Genomic DNA, 16157 nt, shown 5'->3' on the forward strand with positions numbered 1-16157 from the left:
CTTGCTTGGTCTTTCATGTTTGAGGCATTATGAAACAATGGAAACTACACATTCTTTCATAAGGAAGTTAGTGAGAAAATTCAAATAATCAACTCAGTCCCAGGAGACTTGGGGTCTCTTTCTAAGTTTGAAAGCTCTTTCCTAACAGAACTTCTGCTCTTGAAAGTCTTCTGGTTAACAGGCAGCTGCTGATATAGCTTCTCTGGAGCCTGATTTTACTTCCAGCCGAAGGGCAGGCAATAAAAAGTCCTGCCCGGCTCTGTGAGGTCTGAATCAGGTGCTAACACTGAACATCTGCTGCCTCTGCTCTCCTCTCCCCCACCCTCCTTTCATGTGCTGGGCATTGGAGCACTCTCCACTTTATAGCTTGTGGCATCAGAAGGCAAATTTAAGAGGCAAAGCAAAGCTGACAGCGTTATCCAAAAAAAAAACAGACTCTGCTTTAAGTGCTCTCTGTCCAGGACTTTGGTGCCACACCACTGTGACATGCTGAAACGATCTGCATTGTATGGCAGCCTTTGAAAACAGCTAGCAGCAAAGCATTCACAGCCCAGCCCCAGTGAAACAAACAGACTCTACACATACATTTATTACTTCATACAACCAGACTGCTTATTGTACAAAAATTAATGGTGCCACCCAAGAGGGCCTTCACAGATGTTCAGAGTGACGTAAACACAGCTTTAAAATATGTTTTTAGTGGAATTTAGATACAAACTACTGAAGCACCACATGTTGTGTGCCTGTGTATACACATACATGCACATGGGCATGTATCTCCACGCATCACACAGACACAGACTGAACAAATTGTCACAGCAGATTGAGGAGTCCAACATCCCTAGATGAGCATATCCATCAGTGAGACAGAAATGGCCTGAGCCATATGCTCTTCCTGCCTTGAGCTGTTGCCACTGTCAGACTGGTCTTTACTTCCTGGTTGCTCCTTGCTGCACCCCACTGCTTGCTCTCCTCGAGTCAATTACCCAATCACCAAGCCTGCCTAGGTGAGTGCACCAGCATGACTTGGTAAACAAGTAAGGGTCAGAGTCAGAGCCCTGTACTAAAAACTCAATGCAAGGAAAGGATGGGCTCTGTCTTTCAGGGTGCCTGGTCTATCAGAGCCCAAAGCACAGGTGTAAATGCTTGGGCACAACCACTGAACTTATAAACATCTAGAGCCTGGAAACTTTAATTCTTCTGTTCTGCAGCACTAAGGGGATGAATGGATCTGTACAGGAAAATCGTGACCTTTAAAGAAAGACACTGCAGCACCTGAATAATTCTTATTAGAGGGAATGCCCAATACAGAGAATTTTGCTTAAATCCAAGAAGGAAGTCTGATTTAAAGCAGAAGGTTTCTGAAAGAGCTAATGAACAACACTGCTGCTAAACGCTGTGCTGTTGTCAGCAGGAAGGGCACTGCTGTTGCAATACGAAACTGAGAAAACTGCCACTTAGATCTTTCTAAGTGCTGAATCTCAGCACTGCTCTTGAGCAGCTGAACACTGCAAGTTATTGGCATTTGTGCCCATTGTCTTCTAGGTCTTGCCTGCCTAGACTAAGCTCCCTGAGCAGTAAAGCCCTCTCTAGTGACAGACCATGAAGTACTAATCTGGCACTGGCCACAAAAGATTTACGTAGCTTTACCAATTTCTACTGCAGTAAAACAAATCAGTAACGGCTGCATGCTACAGCTCTCAAAGGAAGAAATAACAGACTGTAGCAACGTGTGCAGAGCCCTTTCTCTGTGAAGTCCAGTTACTTCCTGGGAGGCACAGACTAGCCTTGCATAAAGATTCGATGTGGTTTTGCCCTGCTCATCTTCCAAAGTGCGGAGAACTTGTTCCTGTTAGTCTGACAGCCACAGGTTCTGTGAATCCCAAGGACTCTACTGTGCAGTCAGAGCAAACTGGTCAGGAAAGAAGCAGTTACTCTCCATGCAGGCATAGAGGGTAAAAGCTGGTACCTTTCTGCACTGTTTCCCTGCCCCAGAGCGTAACAGGGTCTAGCGCTAGGCAGCAGAGATTCTCTGTCCTTGGAAAGGTATCGAAACAGCAGCTATGTCCCAACCAGCCTAGCAGCCCCAGAAGATTCTGGTGTGCCACATGGAAAGACACTCCTAAAGCCCTGACTTGAACTTCATGTCAGATCCAAGACTGACAATCTCCATGGCATTTCTCCGTGCAAATTTGGGCAGCCCTTTATAATGACAGGATCAGTCTCAGATGTGGTCTTCACACACAAAGGAAAAAAGGAATACTGTCAGACAAAGCAGCAATGGTAAAACAGCTCCAGAAGTCACTCATGTGATCAGACAGATGCTGCAGGGCTGTCATGCATGCACTCTGACATTCCTTGCTACTGAACAGTTAAACACGCTTGAGCAGCCTTTGCCTTGGTGGTTCTCATGTCGTGGTCCAAGAGACCAATGTGATGAATTGCTGGCATTATTGGGAACTTCCAAGCATTAGTAAAAAAAGAGCAAATAAGGGCATATTCCCACACAAGGGGAGGTGCTGGATGTTCCTACTCGGGTTTGCCACACCTAGCTACACCACTAGGAAGCCCAGCAGAGGGCCAAGGAGCAGAATACCTACCGAACTGCACAGCAGCTCACATCCACCAGGACACTAAAAAAAAAATCAAAAAATTGAAAGCTCAGATATTCCTCTGTGGATTTGACCTCTTCTCATTCCTACCACGGGAAACCTTCATGTGTTAGACTCACAGCCTGAGTCTGTTAAGATCTGAAAAGTCAACATGACAGTTAAGCTCTCGAGAGAGAATTTCTCATGCTACAGTTTCTAACCTGACTCTTCTCATCTCCACACTTGTATGTGGGAAGGGAAGAAACAAGAAAGAATATAAATGAGATTGTAGAGATTATTCTCCTCTAAATCAATAACATTCATACAATAAAAAAAACACCTTCATTAAAAAAATAATAAAACATAAACAGTTCTCTAACACAAATAGGTGCAAATTCCATTGCCTAGTAAAACAGTTCATATGTAATCAGAAGTGGAAGTCCATGACCACTTGTTTTAAGGACAGCCTTGTGTTTTACAGGCAGCCTTCATACTAGTGTCTTTACTGTACTAAACTCTCAGTTGTTAATCAAGACAAAGTACAGGATGGCATGTAAGCAAAAAAGTGCAAGATGCAACTTAAGTCAAAGTGCCTACTGGTCAAACTGGTACAAATTATGTTCAGAGATGAAGCATAAAGTGAACTGAGAGCAAGCAAAGGCCCTTTTCTTTTCCTCTTGTTTCCATCAGAAGTCATCACAAGTAACATCAGTACAGTCTGAAGAGGATTTGTTCCAAATGAATGTATATGAGAGGACAGCCAAGCCTATGTCTTGATGAAAAAGTGATCCTCATTTCCCCTGTACAATGCCAATTGATCCACAGGCTTTGTTCTGAATATTCAAGCAGAGAGAGAGAACAGTAACTTCGATGACACATTCGAGAGCAGCAGAGTCAGGAGCTCAACATAAAAGTAGTGCTTAAGAGAAGGGGGTACAGCAAGCCCTTGTTAGCTCCTCTGGAGTCACATACCCCAGCTGATTTATTGATTCCAGCTATGAATGATGACCATGAGGAGGTTAAGTAACACTGCTCCTCAGGAGAAAAAAAAAAAGATTATCCTCGCAAGTATAACTTTCCCTTCTTGTTTGTCTGATTTTACTATTTCAGAGATACTCTATCTTTCACAATATTAGCTTTTCTGGAGTTTAAAATATCATGTCATCAGGAGAGGGTGAGATGGGAGCACAGACAGACCTTTCCTTAAACCTTTAAAAAGATTCCTAACTCATTCTGCAAGTGAAAACAACAAAAGCCATAAAACTGTAGCAAAGGAGCTGTCGCTGAGATTAAGCAGATCCAAACTCTGCCATCCATTTTTCATACTTCTCCAGGTCTGCAGCAGAAACAGATTTGGAGATTTTCTTCAGAGCCAGCTCAAAGTCCCCCTTGGTAACCGGCATCTGAAGCTCCTCTTTAGAAAGTGCACGAATCTCTTCCGGAGTTAAGCCGTTAATGCGTCGTCTCATTGCCATTAAAGAGGCATCCCTGGAAATAGAGGACAATGGAAGAGAATTAATTGCTAGCAGCATGTGCTGTAAGCCTATGAATTTTGACTGTATTCTCTTGCTAGAAACCACTTGCAGGAGCACTTAAGAGAGCATTTATTTACCATACAAGATGCAGTTTGCATTTTTCTTAGCTTCCGTGTTCCCAGATCACTACACTAATTCAACATAAAGAATGCACTGGCGACAAAATCCATTTAAGCATATGGTAAATGTGCACAGATAATTAAAACTATAAAACTGAAAACCTTTTACAATGATTCATCGAGATGAAATTTTACAGCTTCACTGCAGGAATGGGAAGGGTGGGAGAGGGACTGTGCTCAAATATTTATTCCTTTTCAAAGCAGCCTGGATTTTGCACAGCTTTCCTCTTAGACATCAACCTTCTCTGCTGTGTGTAGCCCAAAAGGACAGTCATCGAGTGTTTGGAGCTCAGCCCAGCTCTGCTGCCTGCTCACACACAGCACCTGAGTCTGCAGAGCAGGAGGCATCAGACACTAGCATCACATGGTCCTGCAGGGCTGAGGTCATCAGTGCCTGTGGCTCCTCATGCTCTACCTGCTTTGTGACTCCTCCTCAGCTCAGATGCTGTCATTGTGGCCCACTGGCACGGAAAACACTGCTCATTTCTCACACCAAAGCCCACATACAGTCAGAAATTATATTTTTTTCTTTCCTCAGGTTTTTCCCAGCAAGGGATAACACAAGCCTCAGGGAGAACAGGTAATTTAACTACTGCACTGTGTGACACACACCAAGTTTTGAAAGCCATTGAGTCATTTCACAATTTCAGCAAAGCAGCAGGGGAAGGAAAAAAAACATCCCAAGCCATGTTCTTAAAGGATCAGTTTCTCTTGGCAGAGACCTTAATGTTGTAAGAGACACAGATTTCCTTCCAGTAAGTTTTTTCAAACACCTCTCCTTCACCAGAAAAGACTAATTCTTTTAAAAATGAAACAAACTGTGGGAACAGAAAGGGGATCCCTTGGAGTACCTAGAAGGTTCAGGCAGAACCCAAGATGATGTTGCGCTGGGGGCTGTGCAAGCACAGAGCATATAGAAGTCCCAAAGACTTATTCTGTGAAAGGTTCCTTTGCATCACAAAATTCTACCTCTTACGCTCACTGGATTTGAAAAATTAGGACATAATCCAAACCTGGTTTGCACTATATTAACTAATGCAGACAAATGCAGCAAATACAGCCAACAGTAACATGGAATTTGCCCAGAAATTCCCTTTTTTCCCTCTTAGAACCAAGAAAAACACATTTCACAGAAAGACTCCATCATCTTTAGACCAGTGACAGTAATGCAGCAACATATGGCTCCAGTAAAATAGATTTGGGCCTCAACAGAGTCACTCTTAGCATGGCTTCAGCTGTAGGAGGTATTGCCTTTTATCATGTGATACAAACAATGATCTTTCATGCAGGTTTGTTTGTAAATTAAGGACAATGAGATACCTGCAAACATTAGTGATGTCAGCACCAGAATAGCCTTCAATCTTCTCAGCAATTTCTTCAAGGCTGATATCAGGGTCCAGTTCTACTTCCCGAAGATTAATCTTAAGAAGCTCTGCTCTGCCTTTTGCTGCAACACAAAAATAGTTGTTTGAAGACTGAGAAGGGTAAAAAAAAAAAAAAGAAGATACAAATATGTGCTGGTTTGAGGCTAATTGGAATATTTTAATGAGAGAAATTAGATTGCTGGTTGTAAAAAGAAAAGACTGATGAAGTCTATATCATTCATTAGTTTGCTGAGAGGGATAAAAAGCTAAAATGTCAACAATTTGTCCCTCTCTGGTCTGCGATGCTGGATCTATTCCCTTCCTCCCACTCTGCTCTAATATCTTTCTACTAATCTTGGCTAACAGAAAACAGTGTAAGCTTTGCTGCTCGTTTTGTTTGTCTGGGAAAGTACAGGGAGAAAGAGGGGGTAGCTTTGAGCACTTCTGGGCAGTTTTCTTTGTCTGGGAGTTTGGATTTCTGTATTATCTCTAATTTGTATATAATTGTAAATACTTGTAAATATATTGTGTATATATGCTTGTAAATTTTGCTTTGCTTCATTTTTCTTCCAGGCCATCTGAACTAGTCTGGTAAATTTCAACTGGGGGAGGGAGAGGGAAAGTTCCTAACCCACCATAAAACACAACTTAGATGTTTCAGTGAAAAGTACAAACCCTTTTGGGTTTAATATAAGAAAATACATCACAGTAACTTGTGCAATCAAATACAATGAAGGATATGGTTAAAAGCTGTGTGTTAAGACAGCATGCTCCAGAGACATCTTTCAAAGTCATACGTCATTAAAAATGCCTGTTATGTCTCAGGTGACAAAGCATTTGGTCACATAACCACCCAAGGGCACAAAAGCACAGTCCTACAAATGTCTGCTTCTTCTCACATCCCTTTGGATTCGCTCACTGTTCAATTGCTTGATTGTGTATTATTCATACAGTTTCACGAGGATTCTATTAACAGAGCTTCAGGCAGTGCAACCCCCCCTTAACAATAGGCTGAACTTTAAGCATATGCTTAAGCACTTTACTCAGTTTGGACCCAAGAAAGCTGCTGCAGCCTGATAGAAAACAGATACATTAATATAATAAATATACATATTAATATTTGTAATAGGAGATGTCCTGGTATCCCACTTTCTGACCTGGGTGCAGCGTGCACAGAGTGATAACCAGCTGTGTAAACAAGCACTCACATAGTCCATTAGCCACTGCTCTTGTAGAGGGCACCTGCATCTGTGCATCTGGGGACATGTGTTCAGCAGCCTAGGCTTATAAAAAGGGAATTCACATTTGACAGCTTAGGCCTCAGTGTTATTCTACACAGGGATGGTAAAGAAGGGGTCGAACGCTTTCCTGGCTTCTACTGCACCAATAAATACACCAACTCAACATCTTTATTTCCAGAGACCATTTTTTATGACCTAGAAAAGAGGACAATTGTAAGTAACAGTAGTAAAGGCTAAAAGTTCTAAGGAAAATGTCCACAGTTAGGTTTTATATACTGATATCACTCCCTCTTTTTTTTTAATTAATTTTTGAGGGAGGAGAAATACAAAAGAAATTAGAAAGCTTGCATAAAGCTGCTGGTTTTGTATGCTTTGCAGAACTGTCAAGAGTATGGAGTTATCACACACAACTGGCACTAGCTATGAAAGGGGGATTAGCCATTTACGGAGCACACTGTACACACAGCACACCTGCTGGGAGCCCTATGAGGAGAGGCTGAGGGAGCTGGGATTGTTTAGCCTGGAGAAGAGGAGGCTCAGGGGTGACCTTATTGCTGTCTACAACTACCTCAGGGGTGGTTGTGGCCAGGAGGAGGTTGCTCTCTTCTCTCAGGTGGCCAGCAACAGAACAAGAGGACACAGCCTCAGGCTGCGCCAGGGGAGATTTAGGCTCGAGGTGAGGAGAAAGTTCTTCACTGAGAGAGTCATTGGACACTGGAATGGGATGCCCGGGGAGGTGATGGAGTCGCTGTCCCTGGGGCAGTTCAAGGCAGGATTGGACATGGCACTTGGTGCCATGGTCTAGCCTTGAGCTCTGCGGTAAAGGGTTGGACTTGGTGATCTATGAGGTCTCTTCCAACCCTGATGATACTGTGATACTGTGACCCTGTATGAGAGAACTTTATTCTATCTTTGCTCTGAGGCTAAGCAAGTCCTTGCAGTACTTTGAAAACGGAACATGAAATCGTATGTGCTTGCACCAAATTCCACACTAAACAGATGTACGTAACGACAGGCAACCTTTACAATTAAAATGCCTAAACACATCAAATCATACAGCACAGTTACAGATGCATCATTTAGACATGCCCAGAACAGCCCAACGTTCTTATTTACAAAAAAGATGGAACAGAACATTAATTTCCAATATTAACTGGAGCCCAGCTTGCATGTTGTCCAGGATGTAACACCCTGTGTCAAAAAAACAACTTGGTTTAATTAGAAACAAGAACAAGAGCTGATAGGTTTTTAAACTAATTGGTCATAAAGACAGGCATCCTGTTAGGAGCTGTTACCAGCTGCAAGCTGCAAAGACAAGCTGTAGAACTATTAAGTATCCTTACACCTGCTAAATTCAATCACAACTGCTGTCACCACGAACACACATCTTGTTATCTTGAGTGCTCATGCAGGGAGATGAGGCATCCATTGCACCAAGAAGAAACGAAACTACGCAAACTTCAAGCGATAGGAATCTCAAAATTAATAGGACAGGTGAATGACAGCTAGGGAAGACAATGCAAGCTGAGACATTGTAGGGCAGGAAAGCAATCAGCCTCCTGCATTCTGAGTGACTCGAAGCACAGCCACAAAGGCAAGCAAGCCCTGATTTACAATGAACTAAGCCTGTAAGTGAAAATTCATGGATCCACTCCTTTGCATTTGTCTGCAAGGGCACAGAGTGCATTCGCAGTATTTCTCAACATGTCCAACGGCTGCCTTTGATGATCACTCAAGGACTGACTGTTAAACATTTGAAATAATTCGAGGCTCATTAAAACTAAATCTCTTTCAAAATGTAAGAACCCGTCAATGGGTTTGCAACAGAGTGTCCAAGCTCTTTGTTTTTAAGCCCTCAAGCTACTAGTTAGTTTTGTTTTCTTTCTCCCCCTTTCTTTAAAAATGTGACCCAGACAAATTATTAACTCCTGAATTTCACCGCTCAAAATAATCAAGATTCCTTCAAAACTCAACAGTTCTGCAGTAATCCTAAGTTTGCCTTTGCAAAGGCCATTTTAAAGGGAAAATGCTCATAGCAAACATACCTGTGGGCAAAGGTATATAAATCCTCTTCTCCAGTCTCCGTCGGAGAGCTTCGTCAATATCCCAGGGAAAATTTGTAGCAGCTAATACCATAACCATCTTAGAAGGGTCATCATTTTCCAAAGCACCACCTACCCCTGCAAGCACAAAGCTATTTCATTGCACAGCCCTTATTGATTGAGATGCTTGCTAAGAAAAACTGCACAGAAAGGCATTGCAAAAGCCTGAACAAAGCTGAGCAACAACTCTATATAATCCTAGTGTCCCTTTCCCAACTTCCCATAGCTTAGGCATGACAAGACCATCATTGCCACAGAGAGGGGGACAGTGAAATTGTTTGTTCAGTCTGAGGATGGATTTCTTTGACCGTGCTAGTAACAGTCATATGCAAGTGTAGCACTATCAGTCCCACTGAAAGTGTCACCTCTGTCAAATCTGGCTACAGAACGAAACAGAAATTACTCCTTGGCCTTCCAAATAGAGGACTGCAAAGAAATTACCACTTTGGAGCAAAAAGCTGTCTACCCTGAGTTCACGACAATGAACCTGTATGTTTGAGGACATTATAAACAGTAGTTAAACATCAACTGCAATACAGAGGTGATTATCAATCCACTACCCCATGCAACATCCCTCAGATGGTCATCATTGTTATATGACAACACAACAGATACTAAACTTGGCTAGAGAGGTACTAACTAGCTGCCACCACAGAACACAGCAAAATCTGATCTCACAATGGAGTCCCCAAGCTGGAGACTCTAGCCAAGGGGAGAACATTATTTAAATTGCATCAAAATTAAAGACTTGCACTAAACTACACAAATCTCCATTATCTGCTTCTCCAAGAGGGTCTCTTAGATATGAATTTTCAATTTACCAGCAAAACAGTCATTTCAGAAAAAAACAAAGCAGAACACTGTTCACTGCCTCTGGAAATTCCAAAAACACATTGCTGCTCTCAGGTTCTGCCTTATTCCTGCACTGTCCATACAGCCAGAATTTCTAGATTGCCCAAGTTCTTACACTCCCATTTGTAAAGAAACAACATCCCAGCCCCAAATTCAGATCTAAACACTTGTTACCATCCATTTGCACAAGCAGCTCAGACTTGACTCTGCGACTCGCCTCGTGTTCATCCGACGTGCCTCTGCGGCTACACATGGAATCTATCTCATCAATGAAGATTGTCGTTGGAGCGTAAAACCTTGCCTTTATTCAAACGAAAACACCACTATTAAGGCTGCAGCAGCAAGCATAGGCCCTCATCAGATCATGACCCAGTCCCACCAGGCATACTACATACATATTTTCCCTGCCTGTTGTGAGAATGCAATTCAAGATCTTGATTTGCAAACTATCTGGCAAATGCTGAAGTCTGTGCACTTTAAATTGTATTCCTTAAATCGGAGGTCTTGGTGGCTGGTTTTCCTCAGCAACCAGTCTTGCAAAGGGGAGACAGAACACAACTAAAATACAGACAGATTTCATGTCCAGGTTTTTGTGCTGCTGAGGGGTAAGCACAGAGGACAGAAAGGGACTCAGCCTGTCTCAAAAGAGACAGGTTTTAACAGACTTGTAGAAGTGCAAAGAGGTGAATGACTCCTCAGTATAGGCACGTCCTTTGCATGCCTCTCACGACAGATCACACCCACAACTCCACTGAGAGGCCTGTGTCCACCATTCAGAACAGGAAAAGAACAAAAACATGTATCACTTCTAGAGTAACAGTTCAAATCCCTTCCACTTTCACATCTATTTCCTATGGGCTTGTTATTCCACAACCCAATATGAACTTTTGGCAAGGACATAATTCTACAGTGAGTCTGGAAAACGCTATCCTAAACATGAGTGATGAACCATTTTCTCCCTCATCCTCAGCAACCAGTAAAGGATGGAAACAGAGAGACTATGCTTTTCTGACTGGTAGGAGTGAGTTCAATGACCTCCGTGCTTCCAGCATGCTACTGAAGGGACAGGAAACCAAGAGAGATGTCCTTTCTCACCTTAGAGATCCCTAGATCACATCACCAAAGACATACCATTTCAAACAAGAGGCGGACCAGCTTCTCAGACTCGCCCCTGTATTTGGATGTCAGGGTAGAGGAAGACACATTGAAGAACGTTGTCCCACATTCTGTAGCAACAGCTTTCGCTAGCATTGTTTTGCCAGTGCCAGGAGGACCAACCATCAGCACACCCTGAAAGGTGAAAACAAGAGTGAGTGACACAAAGAAACTTTGCAATGGGTACTCTATATTGCACCTCAACAAGATCTGTATTTAAATTGCTTGACAATTAATCGTCACCAGTGGAAAGCAAAAGGCAAGAATCCTGCTTTCAAGAACAGCACGGAAACATTGCGTGGTTTCTTTTTAGCGCTCCACTGGAGTCTCAATCACAAAAGCCAGTTAAGTGCTGCTGCACCTGTCACCTGGGGAGCAGGCAACAGATTTACAGCCTTGCTCTGAATCAGACAGAGCCTGGACATAAACTTAGGCCTTTCCCAGCTCATGCAGGGATGCACAGACAGATGAAGACAGTGAGTTATTTTTGGAACAACAGGCTCTTCACAAAGAAAGCTTCACAGAAACCAAAATGCTTTTGCAGAAAGCTGCTCCCTCAGTAGAGCATTTTTATGTAGAAAAAACATGTTGCCAAAGAGTACTGATGATGTGCACATATGAACCTGGCTGGTTGACACACTTATGTAAGCACAAGAACATCCACTGAATACAACGGTTTGTCATACTGCGTAATCTCTGCATCTCAGTATTTCTACAGCCATATGACTGCATCTTAACAATACTGGATGAAACACCATCCCCACCACACTTTTTCATGCCAGAAAAGTATTGCCATTTCTTTTTTCACAGATAAGCAACTGTAGTTCAGGTGGACTACTTCTCAGACTCACAAATGCCTAATATGAACCTCGGTGATTAACCCGAAAGCTTTAAACCAGAACACTAAACTATAATTGTTAAGTCCCTGGTTGGCATCTGCATCATCGACTTGCAACATCATTTATGTTGGAAAAGATCTTTAAAGATCATTGAGTCCAACTGCAAACCTAACACTGCCAAGTCCATAACATGTGTCTTTCCATCTGTGGTCTACCTGAAAGAGAGACTAAGAAGCACACATCTCTGCAGCGCAGCCCATTTACCCATCATTGAACAAGCAGGTTTTCAGCTAGATACAGTGCGCTCAGGGCCCACATTATGACTGTAGCACTGAGACTGATTAACCACTCCTGATAGTATTTCTAGATACACTTATCTTCATGGGTAGTCTTCCCAAACATTTCAGCAGCTGTGTTGCAGAGGAACACCACATTGTTCCATGCTACTGAAACACAGTACTATAATTTTAAGCATGGCACTGTGAAAATGCAGCGCTCAAGCCACTTGGCTTTTTTTTCCCTCCCAACTGCAAGATGTTATTACATGCTAACAAGAGTCTCCTAAAGAAGTTGCACTGTGTTGCAAGGGTAATCAAATTAGCTGGAATTAGAATGGCACATCATAATACGCTTTGCAATTAATAACTCACATAAAACTCCACAGCAATAAAAATTCTGTTAAATGCAAGCTACACAGCAAATTAGATCTCATCCGTTCCTCACCAAAAATTCACTTCAAAATGCACTAAGAATGACATGGAAGAGATCTATAAAAACAAATCAACCAGGAATGCAATTATTCAAAAATGTACTATTCAAAAGCAATAGTCTCTCTGTACTCCATTTTCCATCAACTCTTAATACCTTTATTGCCATTTAACACTTAGCTAATGTAAGCTCCATATATATTCATCGGTAAATTAAGTCAGAAATGTTCACACGCCATCCATACAGCCAACAGCCCAATGTCACTCCTCAGGCTGCCCAAGGTTCCCTAACATGTAGAACAGCAAACATAAAAAGTAAATGGACTCTTTTTTCCCTCCATCAACATTCAGACATATACTGTGATTTCAGTTGCTGCACACTGTAATAATATTGCAAGCACAGCCCTGGAGGACCAGACGAAAAATCACTCAGCCTGTGATATGGAGTTGCAAGATGACTTACTGTCCTCTCTGAACTTCAGACGTGTTTGTTTGCTATTTCAAAGCAAGCTGCACTCCAATTCAAATCAAAGTTGACCCTTGTGTTTTTGGTGGGACCTGGTGATAAAAGGGGCTAACCTAATTTTCTGGATATTGCTCTGGGTCTCCATTATTATGGAAGGTCAAATTCTGTCTTCAGTTATGCATGCTGCTCACTGCTGAAACTGAAGCCCATCGCTTTGCACCTCCTGTGTAACTACTACAGTGAGCATTACCTTGCATGTGATACTGGTAGCAGTACATATGTGTATAACACAGGTGCAAAGCAGCCACACCAGCTGTAAAGCCAGGGAAAAACAACCTCTCTGGGGATATAGACAATTGAAATATCAGTTAAAAAACAAACAAAAACATCCAACCTCAAAACAAAAACCAGAACTTGAGCTCTTGGCAAAACAAGATGCTTGAGCTCTTGGCAATACAAGATGTGCATGGCTGTAAACAGAAACACACAGGATCAAGTTGCTCTTTCTCTCTGCAAACGAGAAGCCTGCCATTTACTCACTAGCTGAAATCCTTGACAAATACAAAGACTTCTTTATTCTTTCTCTAAGGCGCTGTTAATCCAAAGTATTCCAATAAGAAGCTGAAATGCACCACGGGGAGTAAGTGTTTTGATGAAATCACTGCAGGGTTACTTGTTGTTGTAACAATCACTAGCAGAGCAGTGGGAAGCACAGCGAGCAACCAGGCCTGCCTGGCACAAAACAGCTCGGAGAGAAAGAAAGAGCAAGCCCGCGGCTGCAACTAGAGAGCACCTGTGTTGAATCAGGGAAGACAGCTGGCTCCTTCATACAAGGCACTGTCCTCTGAAAGCAGGCACAAACTGAGAGGGCTGTCTTGGGATTTGTTCTCAGGAGAGCCTGAACATCCAAAACCAGATTTGGCTGCCTTTTCCCTGAATTATTGTCCTGAATGCCTAGGCTCAACAAATGCCTGCTGCTACACTGATTACTGCAAGAAACAGCCTTCCCTTTAAAACTTCTCATCCTTGTAGCACAGTCAGAGGTCAACAGTAGAGAAAATACATGCTGTTCTGTGTGAAAAATAAATTCAGGAGAGCCACAGCTTCACAAGTCACCAGGGAAAAGGCTAACAATGAAGACTCTTCATGGACTCGTCAGGAATCAATTTGCATTTCAGACGGAAGAGAGGAAATAATCCTGGATTTATTTTTTTTCATGTCAGCTACCACCTAGTTTTCAAAGACAACACTGCTCAGCAGGAAAAGATAATCTCAAAGAGATGGAGACTGTAACTCTTTAAAAGATCCGCCTGTTGCTTCTTTATCCACAGTCACAACACTTGGAGACAAGGCCAGTGGCACCCTTCACATTCTCTGCAGTCTGCTGAGACGCTGGTCATCAAGACAGATGGCCACTACATCCTCTAGGCATGTTAATAGGTGGGGGAAAAAGCACAGCAGCTCTTTACTCCCTTAAAAGTTGTTGAAGGCTGAACAGACAAGGCCCCTGCAGTCTATAAGGGTACAGATCGACTTCCTTTATGCCAAGAGGAAGAGAAAGATTCAGCCATTCAAAAAGCACAAAAAAATCTCACCCTACACTTTTAACTCATGCTATCTAGCCTCTGTTCAAGCTTGGCTAACCTTAAGGGTTATCTCAAAGTCACTGGCATTGACCACAAGCGCTCTGAACCCTAAAAGCTATATAGCCTGGTGCTAAGTTTGGCCTGCCTCTAGGTTTGGGCTGTCCCCTTGTGCTAGTTTGAAGCAGGCTAGAATGTTTTGGTTAGAAAAACTAGATCATAGGCTGTGAAAAAGGAAAACAATGGTGATGTCTCCTTCCCTCAGAGTCTTGCTGAACAAGAAGAAAGTAAACATTAGATAACACTCTCGCCATTTTTGTCGGCACTCTCGGGCTGGGCTTTGACTGAGCTGCATCTCCCTAACCTCACCTGCTACTCACCTTTGCTTCTTAACCTCTTGGCTGAACCTCTATTCTTCCTTAGGACTGAGGTAAGGTTAAGAGGGGCAGGGGGAAGGTGCAGGGGTGGTTGAGAGCCCTTCCTGGGGACTCAGGTGTCTGGGAGGGGAGTTGTGTTTCTGTATTACTTTTACCTTGTCTATTTCTGTCTATAACTGTATATACTGTGAATATCTGCTTGTATATTGTGCTAGCTGTAAATAAATAGCTTCATTTATATTCCCAGAACCGGCTGAGTCTAAGCTGGGTATTTCTAAAAGTGTGGGGGGGCAGGGTACATCCAAACCACCACATCCCTGAAACTCACTAAAACCATCATGGCCAGCTCTCCAGCATCAACCTCCCAGCTCTCATTCTTTCTAACTTCCCCTTTGTACTGGCTGTAGACACAAGCCCCAATAATGACAAGTCTTCCAGGGTTTTGTTTTGCAAACAAGGAGAATAATGGGGATCTAAGACTGGCTTCAGCTGGAGAAGGACAGTTTTGAGGGTCAGATCTCAGTATATCCCAGAGAGGTAAAAGCAACAAGCAGGAAAAGACTGGGCAAGCACTGGTTACACAAGATCTGACATAGGCTGCTGAGCCAGCACACTGAGCCACGGAAACCACTCACGCGGCACAGCATTCCCTACACATGCTATTGCCTTGCAGACTCGGAACAACAAGTTGAAACAGTCTCTTTTGCCCAGTAATCCTTCTCAATAACCAGAAAGCCCTTCAGTTGTGACTAGTTACTCCCAAAACAAGTGTCAATTCATCTCAAATAAACCCATGATAGTTTTATTTTCTGCTTATATAAACGAACAGAAGCTCCTCTCTCCTCTTCATTTTTAGTTCTAAGCAAGGTCCAGATGGAGTTTATCTCTGGTGCATCAGTCAGGCCAGCTCTGTCCTATACCCGTGTCCTTCCACTTCAAACTTCTCCCACTCCAGCAGTAACTATGCTCAGCTGCAAGTTAAATCACCAGATCAGGCCACTCTCTCCCTCCTCCCTTGCACCATCCAGCCTGCAGTCTGACAGTTGGCACCTGCAGTACCAGTCAAAGGACTGCTTTCTTCCATAAAGCATTGAAGAGTGGCCACCATAACCCCAGGCAGAACTGTCTATGAAGCACTTCTGCTTCTGTCAATACACCCCATATACTTGCTCACATGTACAGGCTGATATATGGAAAGTGTATTAGCTTGTCAACCAGCTATGACT

General features: G+C 42.9%; 1 protein-coding gene across 2 annotated transcripts in view; it reads right to left on the reverse strand.

Moving 5' to 3' along the window:
• Positions 1–560: 560 nt before the first annotated feature.
• Positions 561–16157, reverse strand: part of KATNAL1 (katanin catalytic subunit A1 like 1) — a 48376-nt gene continuing 32779 nt past the window's right edge. For both annotated transcript variants that reach the window (XM_064172647.1, XM_064172656.1), the window contains exons 7-11: positions 10936–11094; positions 9979–10105; positions 8896–9030; positions 5566–5692; positions 561–4079 (exon numbers count right to left, since the gene is read on the reverse strand). In XM_064172647.1, coding sequence (XP_064028717.1) covers positions 3881–4079; positions 5566–5692; positions 8896–9030; positions 9979–10105; positions 10936–11094 — 747 coding nt within the window. In that variant the 3' untranslated portion in view covers positions 561–3880. The remainder of the gene's footprint in view (positions 4080–5565; positions 5693–8895; positions 9031–9978; positions 10106–10935; positions 11095–16157) is intronic.

Source organism: Pogoniulus pusillus, chromosome 3 (assembly GCF_015220805.1).
Source record: "Pogoniulus pusillus isolate bPogPus1 chromosome 3, bPogPus1.pri, whole genome shotgun sequence".
Classification (NCBI taxonomy): Eukaryota; Metazoa; Chordata; class Aves; order Piciformes; family Lybiidae; genus Pogoniulus; species Pogoniulus pusillus.